Below are 14,715 nucleotides of genomic sequence, written 5' to 3'. Positions count from 1 at the left end.
GCAGTTGCGCTGTGCGGTGATCACCCGAAGTTCTAACGAGAGGTAGTTAAGGTCACAGCGTACGGGAAAATAGCGGTGAATTAGAGAATTCAATAACAGTAAATTTCTGAAGATTTTGATAAGATAAAGGATTTTCTATTACAAGGAAGTCCACGGTACACTTGGTTTATAATAAAACTTACCCATTCAAGTATATAAAACATTTTCAACTTTTTTTAAAACTCATTTGAAGTATCATGACGGGAAGAGAGGGAGGCATCGGATTAAACAGTCCTTTCCGACTGGCCGTGACGTGGTTGTGTATGTATACATCCTACACGACAAGAAGAAGAATAAAACTGAGGAGATGTAGGACACTGCATATCCATATGTCCAATAAAACACCTTGGCCAACTAGAGGCTTCTAAGAGCCTGAATCAGTCACCGTCTGACAAAAAATAGGCCTTTTATTCCCGGGGACAGTTGTTAGAGGTATAGGGGAGGGTTGAGAGCTCACAAAACACGTTAATTTAACCCGCCGCATTTTTGACCCCGGATGCGGGATTTTCTCGCTGCGTTGAAGACCCGGCATTGGTGGCGTTGGGCTGCTTTCTGCTCTTTGGTCGGGTTGTTGTCTCTTTGACACATTCCTACGGTTTCCATTCTCTATTCTAACTTTGATAATTATTATCACCTACTAGATACTCGATTCCAAGATCTTCCAAGGGTTATGTTGACTTCTTTGAAGATCTTGTCTTTCTGATATTTTTTTCTATGTAAAGTGTCTGTCTTTATATTAGTACCTGAGTACAGCTGGGACATAATATATTGTGTTAGTATAATAGTCCCAGAGTACAGTTTTCAAAGATAGCAGCGGCAATTTGCCAAAACGCAAGAAATCTGTAAAAAAAAGAAATTTTATGAACTATGTCTGAATACATCATAATGGTGCTGGAGTTATCCCTGTATATGTGTGTTATTTGTGATGGTTTCATATGTAAACTTACTGCGGATTAACCAGAGACATATATACATATGTGTATATATGTCTCTGGATTAACATTGTCCTCTTTGATGATCGGAGGTGTGCCTTGACTGGCAGAATATCGTTTATAGATTACATATTACAGAATGGCGGGAAACATCGGGATTATTTCCCTTTGAGGTTTCCGGTGAAAACAAAATGTTGTCATGCCTTTTTCTGAACTTTTACCCTGCCTGTATTTCTTGGCCACTAACACGTGTTATAAATGTATAACATGTCGTCATAAAATGAGTAAACATGAAGATCTCCGAACTTAATAGGGAGCTACTCCTGAAATATCCAGTTGTAAAGAAAGTTGCGGTACAGTTCTATAACCGGACATGTTCTGTATATCTACAGTTTCGGCAGTATTTCGCTTTATCTGGCTGTTTAAAACAAGTCGGGTTATGATAAATATCTCAATTTGCAAGTTTTTTCAAGGAAATTTCAATTAATCACTCGTTAATTGGAAGTACAATCTGAAACTTGGAATACATAATTACGAAGTACATGTATTTCTGAAAGGAATTTTGCAATTAATTTTTATGTTTATACCATGTTTGTGAATAAATTCCCCCTTTAAATCATGATATAATTTGTAATTTTGAACACCTATACATTCAGCAAGTTTCTTTCTTTGTCTGTAAAGTTTTAGATTGTAATTCCAGTTATTTTAAGCAGACACTGAAATTTCTTATAAAAAAAGGAATTATTTTTTGATAGCTCAATTAAGTTAATATAGCCAAATTGAATAAAACAATCTGAAATTATAGATTTACTGAGCTTGCCTGATATCAAATCTCAAACACTTAAACTGTAAATAACTCATATGATATATATCTCGAGTTTGAAATGCTGAAGTTTACAAGTATGTACATTGTACATGTATGATGACATGCACCAATGCTTTGACAGTTCCTACACTCACTGCAGTGTAAGAGGTTGGATTGTTTTGTAAGAAAGGTGCAGTTTTTCAAGCTGTTATTTTTATACTTGTGTCAAACATTGTGACAAGAATGAAAAAAAATAGATTGATACTATGTGTACAATGTAAAGACAACAGTATTCGAATTTGAAATTAATACAATATAGAAGCATAATAAATGATCCGAGGTTTTTTGCCTCTCGCACTTTTACAAAAAAATCATGATGCATGAAGATCTGAAAACAGTCACTTATATTCAGACAGGGAGTTGCCCTGATATTTTGATGGTGATTAGTTCAACACCTCATTAGTACAACATTTGTCTGATACCTACATGTATGTGGTATTATAAAATCTTATTGTTAAGATAAGAGGTTGATGTTGTAGTCTGACCAGTCTCTATTTCATTATATTGAAGAAATGGGTAATGTCATAATGGGTACTCAGGAGGGACAAAAGAAGTATATACCTAAACATGGCAGGTCATGAAGAATATATTGATCCTTTGTCACACAAAGAAAAGTGTGAGATGACACAACACACTGAAAAAGTTGGTCTTACATTAAAAATACATGAACTTTGGTTTATGAAAAAATACTGTTCATAAATATATAATATGGTCTAGGTAATGATCTAACAACAATCAATACATGATAGATAATTTTAACATCAGATGTCATTCTGTTTATTTAGTATCATACAGCCATAGACTTAATCAATCCATAAATCTTTCATATTTATTGCTTTCATTTTGGAGTGATCTCTACTTTGAAAATTTCATCAAGTCTTTGATACCAACCAAATTTGAATACAAATATTATTTATGTTTTTTATGGTTTCAATCATAATTCTTCAAACTAAAATTTGTAAGACTTGCATGTGTATTGTTTAGGAAGTTTTATAGTATATTCCTGTGATGTTAAAAACAGTGAAAGTATCAACAACAAAAATAAATATAACTGTCCATTGATACAGCAGAAATATTTCTTGAAAATTTAGTGCAAATTTTTGTTGAGGTAAAAAATTTCAGCACATTTAATATGTTATGAAATACAATATACACACTTTTTATACGCCCGTCAATTTTTGACGGGACGTATTATGGTATACAAATGTCCGGTGTCCGTCCGTCTGTCTGTCCGGCGTAAACATGTCGCACCGTAACTTGAGAATGACTTATCCAAATTCATGAAACTTAACATAGTTGTTTGTTATGATGGTCAAACGATCTGTATACTTTTTGGTGACAATAAGATTAAAACTTTTTGAGTTACGGGACTTAGTAACTAAAACAGGTGTGTGTTTTTAGCTCACCTGGCCCAAAGGGCCAAGTGAGCTTTTCTCATCACTTGGCGTCCGTCGTCCGTTAACTTTTACAAAAATCTTCTCCTCTGAAACTACTTGGCCAAATTTAACCAAACTTGGCCACAATCATCATTAGGGTATCTAGTTTAAAAAATGTGTCTGGTGACCCGGCCAACCAACCAAGATGGCCACCATGGCTGAAAATAGAACATAGGGGTAAAATGTAGATTTTGGCTTATATCTCTGAAACCAATGCATTTAGAGCAAATCTGACTACGTAAAATTGTTTATCAGGTCAAGTTCTATCTGCCCTGAAATTTTCGGATGAATCTGACAACCCTTTGTTGGGTTGCTCCCCCTGAATTGGTAATTTTAAGGAAATTTTGCCGTTTTTGGTTATTATCTTGAATATTATTATAGATAGAGATAAACTGTAAACAGCAATAATGTTCAGCAAAGTAAGATCTACAAATAAGTCAACTTGACCAAAATGGTCAGTTGACCCCTTAAGGAGTTATTGCCCTTTATAATCAATTTTTAACCATTTTTCATCAATAAATTTTTGTAATCTTTTACAAAAATCTTCTCTGAAACTACTAAGACAAATTTAACCAAACTTGTCCACAATCATCATTAGGGTATCTAGTTTAAAAAATGTGTCCGATGACCCCGGCTGCGAACCAAGATGGCCGACATGGCTAAAAAATAGTACATAGGGTAAAATGCAGTTTTTGGCTCATATCTCTGAAACCAAAGCATTTAGAGCAAATCTGACGAGATAAAATTGTTCATTAGGTCAAGATCTATCTGCCCTGAAATTTTCTGACCAATCAGGCAACACGTTGTTGGGTTGCTGCCCCTGAATTGGTAATTTTAAGAAAATTTTGCAGCTTTTGGTTATTATCTTTAATATTATTATAGACATGATAGATAGAGATATTGATTTTTTTTTTTAAAGGGGGGTTTTCACATGTCGCGCTGTATCTCAAAAACGATTTATGATTATTGCTTAAAATTTTACACACTTCTTAGTAAATTAATCTAAAGATCTGTATACTTTTTGGTTTTGATTCAAAATTTTATTTTAGAGATATTGAGTGTTTTGTAAAAAAAAGAGGGGGTTTTCGCATGTCACGCCTTTTGTCAGAAACTATTTATGCTTATTGCATAAAAATTCACACACAAGACGACGGCGTATCATGCGCTCATGGCGCAGCTGTTTATTTGTTATCAATTAGATTTACTCCTGTATCTTAAAACTATTTGGAAATAAAGTAATTATAGAAATCAAAATTAAACTTTTATATTGTTTTATACACACATGTTTTATAAATACTATTTTGACTGAAGCTATCACATACTATTCTGATATTGCTCTGATGTCTAACAACTTGCTTTGGAAGGCACAATATTTGATCAGTCCCAAAATATGTCATCAACATCAGAGCAATCCTGAACTATGGCATACTAACTATTTTTGACATGATGGTGCAAATTCTAAGTCCTTCACAATGATTTTATCTGATTCTGATAATCAAAATTCTTTTTATATAATTCAGAACAATTTATATTCATGAAAGAAAAAAAATAGGCAGTGTTAAATATGGTTGATGTTTAATACTGGGTCAATCTGAAATCTTCCTAAAGTACTATTTTTCTCATAAACAATAATGCTAAATTTGTCTGTAAGCCAAACTTGACATGTCTTTGCTTACCATCACTGTACAGCATATATAATAAGGATCCTTTGGGATAGTACACTTCATAGTATAAATTTTTTTCTCGTATGAAAAAAACTAGGTAAAGCTCAAAGAAACTAGAATCATCACAAATATATATGTCTGCTTATAGTTTATTGGTATATTGAATGATGAAGACTGCAGAAATAGTTTTACATTACTGATATTATGATTGTGGATGCCTATTTTTATATTTGTAGATGGATCCTTATTTTTCGATGCTGATCATGATATCGTTTATGGTTTTTGCATTTATACTGATGAAGATTTATAGAAGATACAGATTACAACATTATGAAGTACCTGCTAGAGATGTACGAAAAGGTCATCGTTGGTATATGGTAGATATATTCCCTGAACTGATTTATTGCAGCTTTAGTCATGATCGTATAAAACATGGTGCTCGTTGTGATTCTTGTGGTTTATGTGTGGATGAAAGTTACATGAAAGCAGCTAATAAGAAATTTCCGTGTAAGCCATTGACAGAATCAGGACCTGTGACCCATCACCATTGGATACAAGGAAACTTACCTTTATATAGTAAATGCTTTGTATGTGGTGATGATTGTGGCATCTTGCCACATATTTCTGATGTGAGATGTGCATGGTGTGGAAGATCTGCACATGAAAATTGTATTTACATGAAAGAAGAATGTGATATGGGAGAATTTCGGTCCTCAATTGTGCCACCCCACTGTATAAAACTTACATGGACTGGAATCAAAGGACGTAGGCATTTAGTTGTTGAATCTGTCAGACATCCTGGTTATAAAAACTGGTCCCCTGTTATTGTTGTAGGCAATAGGAAGAGTGGTAACAATGAAGGGGAGTTGATTCTCAGAGATTTCAGATCAGTTCTTAATCCTACTCAGGTAAATTTATTTTTGACTTAGGCAAATATATAATATTGGTTCAGATAAACACAGTTATAATCAGAAGGTTATGAAAAACACACTTATATAATATAGAAGAACAATGATGATCTCTTTCTACATTGTACATAATTACTATCAAATTGTCTACCATTAAACAAACAAAAAACAATCGTGTACAAGATAAAAGGCTTGTAATTTATGTCAGTTCCTATATCCAAGGCTATTCAAATTTCTCTAGGAACCTGTACATTTTGTAAGTGTTGAACTATTGAAATTTTGAAAATTATTTTCAATAATCCCAATTTTCTGTAAAATAACTTTTTTGACCTGCTGGATTTTTTGGTAATTTTATGACACTGCAAATAAAGCTAGTGATTTACATGTACAGGTCATAGATCTATCTACAATATATAAGTATTCTTCAATTGCAAATTTGAAGTCAGCTTGATACATTTTTTATTTGTACCCCTAGAAACAGAATTGTTACAGTTTTATATATTTACATGTTGCATTTGGTTATAACTTGTTCTGAAGATCTTTTATTTTTTTGATGATGTAAAGAAAAAAATCATTACTCGGCTGGAAATTTGTAACATCATGTACATGTATGCATTTTATTAATAATAAAATGAAAATAATTACCCTGTATGTTAACATCAGAAGAAAACAAAAACAACTCAGGACAAAACTACAAATATGACTATATAAGTAAATAAACTTCAGACAATTCTGCATCTTTATAACCTTGTTATTAAGAATCAAACTGTAAAAGCCTTCAAGATAGTTTTTGGAAAAGATCTGTAATTAAATGAAATACATTTATGTAGGAAAAATTATAGGTGACAACACATGTGTACATGCTTTTTATAATCCTCGACAGAGTCATTTTATGCCAGAGAATGATATGTTAAACATTTTTTTATTTATAATTTCACATTTTAAGTATATTTTTGTTTACTCACCCAATTCATTAATGTGAATGATGTTTAACCAGCATGACCAGAGGATCTAAATGGTTACATGTACATTAGCTGCAAGATATTACCCTGGTTTCTTACTTTACAGGTAATTGATTTGAATGATGTCCCACCAGAGAATGGTCTTGAGTGGTGCCATTTGCTACCAGATATTACATTTAGAGTTCTTGTATGTGGTGGGGATGGATCTGTAGGATGGGTGCTGAATGCAATAAACCATTTACAACTCAAGGTAATCCCATTGAATCCTCTTTTCTGTCCACAAACTTAACTTATGTATAGTTTACATGTTAAAGTTTGTGAATACAGGTTGTAGGTCAATCCATTCTTTTATTGTCCCAAGTGTACAGAGATATATATTCATATAGTGTTACCATTTAAATTTCAACATTTGCACTATTCTATCACAATTACACAACAAGCAAGACATGTCTCTGTGACAACAGTTTATTCTGCATTCTGCATATGTGAATTCCTTTATCTTGGTAGATACCAATTTTGTAGATTGAAGAAAACTTATATTTTCGTGGATATTTGATTTTGTGGTTTTTTCAAAGTTTATCAACCAAGCCTATAGAAAATAATTTTAATTTATACTTCGTTGCCCATTTAAATTCATGGTTTACCTATCCACGAAATCCACAAAAATTAGTATCCCACGAAAATAATGAATCTACAGTATTTGCAGATAAATAGATTTGGTTTACATGATCACTATACATACTATAGTAATGTTAATACCTACATGTACATGTATCATGGCTGAAAAATTGTATCACATCTCTTAGTAATCATATCATCGTTTGTCATATTTAAAAATATCAGTTGTACATGTTGAAGGTCAACTGAACTTTTCCTTTTATTGATAGTTATGCAGTGGTTGTTATAGAATTTGTCAGTGTTTGTAGCTATTCTATTGAAATTCACAAAATTGTGTTCTTTTTTCATGAGACATAATCAGACATTGACATTTTTTATCATTTTTTCACATTTCAAATTAAAGCATATAAGAGATTATCCAAAAACATGGTGCTATCAGGAAATTCGGCCAAGATGAAATGGAGAATAAGAAGACCAATATTTGTTTATAGAAATTAACAAAATTGACAACTGTGTTCTGGTTAAGGTATAAAAAACGCTAGAGAATTACGCAGGCCTAAAGTTACTTTTTAAGATATAGGGAAATCTAGGATGTTTTGTTTATTGTTGCCTTATTAATTAGCTAAATTGAATATGTCTAAAGCAGATATACTTTTGGGACTGATGATTTTGGTTACAGTAAATACGGGTAGTTAGATGATTAGAATGGTGACAAAAGATTATGCAGTTTGCACCCTGGGGCAGTTATTAAGTTTAAACTGTTGTCTGCTACATGTTCTGTTTTGACTTATGTTAATCCAAACTTCTTAAAAAAATTATGCATTCATCTTTCGTTTACAGAATCCTCCATTAGTTGCAATATTACCACTAGGAACCGGAAATGATTTGTCCAGAGTACTAGGCTGGGGTGAAGGTCACACAATGCATGATATGGCGATAACCACAGTTCTGCATCAAGTTGAGAAGGCAGAGCCAGACATGTTAGATAGGTGATTTAAATGATTTCATTCTGGAATAAACAGTGAATCTGGTCTTTCATAAACCTGGAAATTGCTTTGTCAGTTCTGTCATCTTAACAAATTGTTTACCTGATTTTTGTCTCGCCTGCGCCCAAAGTCTCAGAATGCTAGACTTAGGTATTACAATCAGGGGGCGGCAGCGGCGTGAACTATTTGTTTTAAGCTTTATATTTCAGAAGGTAGAAGACCTGGATGCTTCATACCTTACATGCAGATACCTTATGTTATGAAGTTTCTGTCTGTCATAATGTCCATTGTCCTTGACTTCATTTTCATGGTTCAGTGAGCTTGAAAAATAACTACAGTTTTTTTGTTAAGTGAAATACTCGCTTATTATGAGTAATAGGATAACTATATTTGGTATATGGGTTCCTTGCAATGTCTACATGCCCATCAGGTAGGGTTCACTTGACCTGGACCTTATTCCATGGATCAGTGATCAAGGTTAAAGTTGTGTGGTCAAGTCTGTATCTCAGATATTGTAAGCAATAGGTCAACTATATTTGGTGTACAAACATGCATGGAATGATTGTAAGGCTGACTGGTTTCATCTGACCTTGACCTCAATTCCATGCTTCATTGGACAATGTAAAGTTATTGTGGTTTGGTCTATTTCTGAGGTACTATAAGCAATAGGGCCACTATATTTGGTGTATGGAATGATTGCCAGGTGTACAAGACTGTCTGGCAGGTTTTATCTAACCTCTACCTCATTTTCATGGTTCATTGGACAATGTTAAGTTTTTGTGGTTTGGTTTATTTTGTAGATATTATAAGCAATAGGTCAATTATATTTAGTGTATGGAACAATTATGAGGTGAACATGTCTGTCTGGCAGGGTTCATATGACCTTGACCTCATTTTCAGGGTTCTTTGGTCAATGTTAAATTTTCGTAATTTTGTCAGTTTGTCAGATACTATAAGCAATAAGTCAACTATATTTGGTGTATGGAATGATTGTAAGGTGAAAATGTCTGTCTGGCAGGGTTTATATGACCTTGACCTCATTGGTCAATATTAATTTTATGTGATACTTGTAGTAAAACCTTCATATTACAGACTTTCAACATAAATTCAATGATAAGTAAAACAGGCGAGATATTCAGCATGTGCATTCTTGTTTTTAACCAATATCATTCTACTGTGGCATAATTACAACAGTGGTGTACTTAATATAAAATACAAGTCATGCCTCATTTTCACATTGATAATCTATTACCATGAGGAGTAATGTTCTTGAAAATGATAAAATTTTTAAAATGAATATCTTCAAGATGATAAATAACCTTAGTTTAGATTGAGTAAAAACTGTGATGGTTTAAGAAGTAATTTAACACCATGAACCACAAATCAAAGATGATTTTCACCTTGCACTTTTAATACCTCAGGATCTCCTCTATCTGGAAAAGAAAATCAGAGAATATTGGGTTTTGAATTTAAATGATTAGATCATTTTTATATATTTCAACTGAACTGTTAAGGGGTTATATCCTTGAATTTAAATTTTTGTACCAATTTCGATCATATTATGACCTACTGTAAATTCAGAAATTATTGTGAGGTTTTTATTAATGTGAATAATATAATAGTCTTGTTTTACGGGGGTTCCATAAACGACAAGTCTAGGGTTCTTTGACATCACTTTATTATACAAGTAAACATAGGGAAAATAACCCTGCAATAACAATAGCATATAATTATCACATTTATCAATATCACAGTCTTATTAAAGTCTTATACTAGAATCATACAAATAGTATAGTGGTGTAATTAACAATGTTACAAGATCGTATGAAATATTCTATTCCATATACAATAAACTATACTGAGTATCAAGAATGCAGTGACATTCATAATATGCAACAAACTTGCAATTATATTTCTAAATACAAATACATGTATCTGATAAGTCGTATCAAATAGCATATCATTATAATCAACCAAGCGTATTATAAACAAGTCGAATGTATCGTACTTCATAAACGAGTGTCATTCATAAAACCTTTACCATACGAAGGTTATTAACTGTTCACTATAGTATTCTAGCTATTAAGTTCGTATGCACTACTGTAATGTTTAATATCTATTATTGAACTCAAGTTAACTGACATATAGGTACAATATAATATGACCCTTACCAATCTGTGGAACCAGGTTATATATCTAACATCTACAGTACAACCAGTATGTTACAGGAACATCATAATCTATGTGTCCTGAAAATAATACACAATAGTAAATACTAGGATCCAGGAAAATAATGATCCCTTATACAAAATACAACATATTAAAGACTGATATAATAAAATCAAGCTATTACACAAAATTACCATATATGGCAATATTAACGCAATTGTCAATGTGACATCATAGATCCATAACTGAAAGGTCAAGGTCACTTTCAAAATCATTCGTAAATCTCCCTTTCTACATCCAAACTACAGATTCAAATCATATATTCTCAGATTAATACATAAACTATCTTACTCCTATCATATCTAAGGTCTATGGGCATACTTACCTATAAACGGGCAGAATTGTATAGCATGCATTGCATACGCCTTTCATACACCACAAAGAACATAAAATCTACTTACCAGATATAAAGAATGTAATTTCCAATAACTACAGTGATTCCAAAGTATGGAAACTTCAGTGAGTACTAACGAGCACTAAATAGAATGTCTCTATATAAGTTTCATCACTATATATGGTTTAAATAAGAAGTAAATATTAAATATGTATGTCTCCAATTTTCAAGAATTAACCACCATTACTTCTTTTCCAAAATCTGAGGTGTGTCCAGAATGACCAATAAGAACTGACCATAAAGATAAACAAGGTGTGACAATTAATTTACTAATGAGTTGGACGGGTAGATACAATTACAACTTTGCTCAATGAAGTATGACTGACTAGAACTTTCATACAATTTATAGTATAAAGAGATAATAAACTATAAATCAAAAGATCAAATGATCAGAGTGAATGAATAAAGTATAATATCTGGTATGTAATAAAATGTAAAATACTAATAAATGAAATATGTAAAAATATACTCTGTCACATTCTCCCCCTGCTGCGAGAATGTCTTCCAAGACATAACTGAAATCATGGTGACAATAAACAAAAATATACAACAATGATCTTCCTCCTGTGTGAGGAAAAGACGTCCTCGTCTAATACTGGACAAAACTGAAATACAATATATCATCTAATCGTCTGTCTTGGTGATCAGCTTCAACATCGCTCTGGAAACTTCATCAGCCATGTTGATAAACATTCCAGAGGATGCTGCAGTCCTAAGGTAGTCAGCACGAACCATCCATTCCGGTTGTGCACTCTTGGAGACTGGTGGTACAACAAAATCCTTGTACTTGGTTGTAGCTGTTGATGTTTTGGTTCTGGTAGATCGTCTTTGTTGTGGTTCTGTTGTGTCATCATCTTTTTCTTCTTCATCATCAATGTTCTCATATTCCGTGCTATCATCATCTGTTACATCATGTAAAGCATCTGTTGCCAAATCATGTACTTGATCTTCTAGTGATGTTTCGTGCTCTGAACCTCCTGATTCCTCAGGCAAAGAAGCGTCCTCCTCTAATTCAGATTGCTCCTCGGTGCGGTCCTGATCGTCATCAGCGTTACCAGGAACAGTAGCCTCCTCCTCAACCGATGCTGTTTCATCATCTGCTTGGATAACGTCATCCGGCTGAATATCTTGTTGAACATCTTGCGGAGGCTCTTCAACCACGACATACACCATTGATTCATCCTCACTCTCTGTGTTGGAGTCTGTTGAAACTTCTACTGGAGCAGTTTTCTTCTTTGGTGATGCTGGTTTTCTTTTACTTCTTCTTGGCAAAGGAACTGGCATTTGGTGAGTTGTGTTCTCTTCCACAAGTTCCTCGTTGATGCTTCCAATGGGTAGTAGATGGTTCCTATGAAGCGTTCGTTTTCTTCCATGACCATTCTCTTTCCTAACTACATAGACAGGTAGTTCTGTATTGGGCTGATCGAGGATTACATATGGATCTTCTTCCCATTTATCCTGTAACTTGTGGGTTCCATCGAAGGCAAGAATCTTCACAAGTACTCGATCATCTTTATGTAAAATGGCTCCTTTAACTCTGATGTCATAAGCTTGCTTCTGTCTAACCTGTGATTTTTCTGCAGCTGATGATGCAAGTTGGTAAGATTTCTTTAATTTCTGTCTCAGATCTTCAACATACTTCGTCATACTTTTCGGTTCTCTATCACTGTCAATCCCGAAAGCTAAATCTACTGGTAGCTTCGGCTGTCGACCAAACATCAGCTGGAACGGTGTGAAGCCTGTAGTGTCATGCTTGGTCGAGTTGTAGGCATGGACAATGGGACCAATGTAAGACTTCCAGTCTGCTTTCTTATCTTTCTCGAGAGTTCCAAGCATGTTGATGAGTGTCCTGTTGAATCTTTCGCATTGTCCGTTGCCTTGTGGGTGATATGGCGTTGTCCGTGACTTCTTGATGCCGGTAATATCACATAACTCTTTGACTAGACGGCTCTCAAAGTTAGCACCTTGGTTGCTGTGTATTCTTTCTGGAAGTCCATAATGTACCACGTAGTTCTTGAAGAAAGCTTCAGCAGTGGTTCGGGCTGTCATGTTTTTCGTTGGAATGGCCTGTGCGTATCGGGTAAAATGATCTGTAATCACCAATACGTACTGGTATCCGCCCTTAGAAACTTCTAACTTCAGAAAGTCCATACAGACTATCTCCATGGGTTGAGTAGTTCTGATACTGGTCAATGGAGCTCTGTCGTTGGTTGGAGTCTTACGCCATATACATCTTGGACATCTCTGGATCCACTGCTCAATATCTCTAGTCATGCCAAACCAGAAGAAGCGCTCTTTGACTAATGATGTTGTCCTGTCTCTTCCCTGGTGTCCCATATTGTTGTGCAGTGATCTGAGTACTGTTGAGATCTGAGACGCTGGCAGTACAAGTTGATATTTGGTAGTGTCGTTGTCAGTAGTTGTTCTGTATAATATACCACGCTTGATCTTCAGCTTGTCAAAATTATTATACAGCATGTTGTGGAATGGTGACGACGGTACATCATGCTTTCTGGGTTTCATCTTCTTACTGACTTTGTCTATCCAGTATCTTATTGTAGAGTCGTTCATCTGCTCATCTCTGATATTGATTTGATGTTCTTTGAGCATATCAGGTATATTGTCTAAAGCATCTGGTTGGTGTGATAAAGACTCTATATATGCAACAGGTTGTACTAAGCTGCATATAGCCTTGACAGATTCCTCTGAGATGTTATCTGGTTTGGTGTGAATACCAGGAAGACGTGACAGTCCATCAGCATCTGCGTTGTTTTTGCCTGGTCGATAAACGATGTTGAAATCGAAGGATGCTAATGCTGCAAGCCAACGATGTCCTGTGGCATCTAACTTCGCTGTGGTAAGTGCGTACGTCAGAGGGTTATTATCTGTGTAAACTGTAAACTTCTGGCCATATAGGTAATCCTTAAATTTCTCTGTGACGGCCCATTTTAACGCCAGGAATTCTTGTTTGTGTACTGGGTAGTTTCTTTCTGATTTTGACAAGCCTCTGCTGGCATAAGCTAACACTCGCTGTTTTCCTTCCTGTGTCTGATAAAGAACAGCTCCAAGTCCATTAATACAAGCGTCGGTGTGCAGCTCAAATGGATGTTCGGAGTCGGGAAAGCTTAGTATTGGCGGTGATGCAAGATGACTTTTCAACTGTTGGAAGGCTTTCTCCTGTTCTCTATTCCATTGCCATGGTTGTTGCTTGTGATCTTTCTTCGGCTTCTTTCCTTTAATCTTTTTTTCTGTTGTAGGCATCAAATCCGTCAAAGGGCGAGCAATCTTTGAGAAGTCTTTGATGAACTTCCTGTAGTAGCCAACGAAGCCTAGGAATTGGCGGACTTCTTCGGGTGTTGTTGGTCTTGGCCAATTAGTGACTTTGTCGATCTTATCTGGATCTGGCTCAACTCCTTTCTCTGATACGATGTGACCAACGTATTTCACCTTTCGTTGAAAGAAAGAACACTTCTTCGGAGATAACTTTAGGCCAACTTCTCGGAGACGCTGGAAAACTCTCTCGAGGCGATCTAGATGTTCGTCCAAGGTTTTTGAAAAGATGATTAGATCGTCTAAGTAGATGAAACAAATTCTTGCATGTAAGTCACCAAGGCATTCTTCCATCAATCTCTGATATGTAGCTGGTGAATTCGCTAACCCAAATGGCAATCGGTTGAATTCG

General features: G+C 34.7%; 1 protein-coding gene across 1 annotated transcript in view; it reads left to right on the top strand.

Moving 5' to 3' along the window:
* Positions 1-1,152: 1,152 nt before the first annotated feature.
* LOC127710246 (diacylglycerol kinase epsilon-like) overlaps positions 1,153-14,715 on the top strand; it is a 65,856-nt gene continuing 52,293 nt past the window's right edge. Inside the window, exons 1-4 of the mRNA XM_052216016.1 lie at positions 1,153-1,324; positions 5,173-5,844; positions 6,913-7,056; positions 8,265-8,413. Of these exons, the coding sequence (XP_052071976.1) occupies positions 1,262-1,324; positions 5,173-5,844; positions 6,913-7,056; positions 8,265-8,413 (1,028 nt within the window). The 5' untranslated portion in view covers positions 1,153-1,261. The remainder of the gene's footprint in view (positions 1,325-5,172; positions 5,845-6,912; positions 7,057-8,264; positions 8,414-14,715) is intronic.

Source organism: Mytilus californianus, unplaced genomic scaffold (assembly GCF_021869535.1).
Source record: "Mytilus californianus isolate M0D057914Y unplaced genomic scaffold, xbMytCali1.0.p SCAF_7, whole genome shotgun sequence".
In the NCBI taxonomy this organism is placed as follows: Eukaryota; Metazoa; Mollusca; class Bivalvia; order Mytilida; family Mytilidae; genus Mytilus; species Mytilus californianus.
Note: the sequence above shows the minus strand (reverse complement) of the source record. Positions and strands in the feature narration are given on the sequence as shown.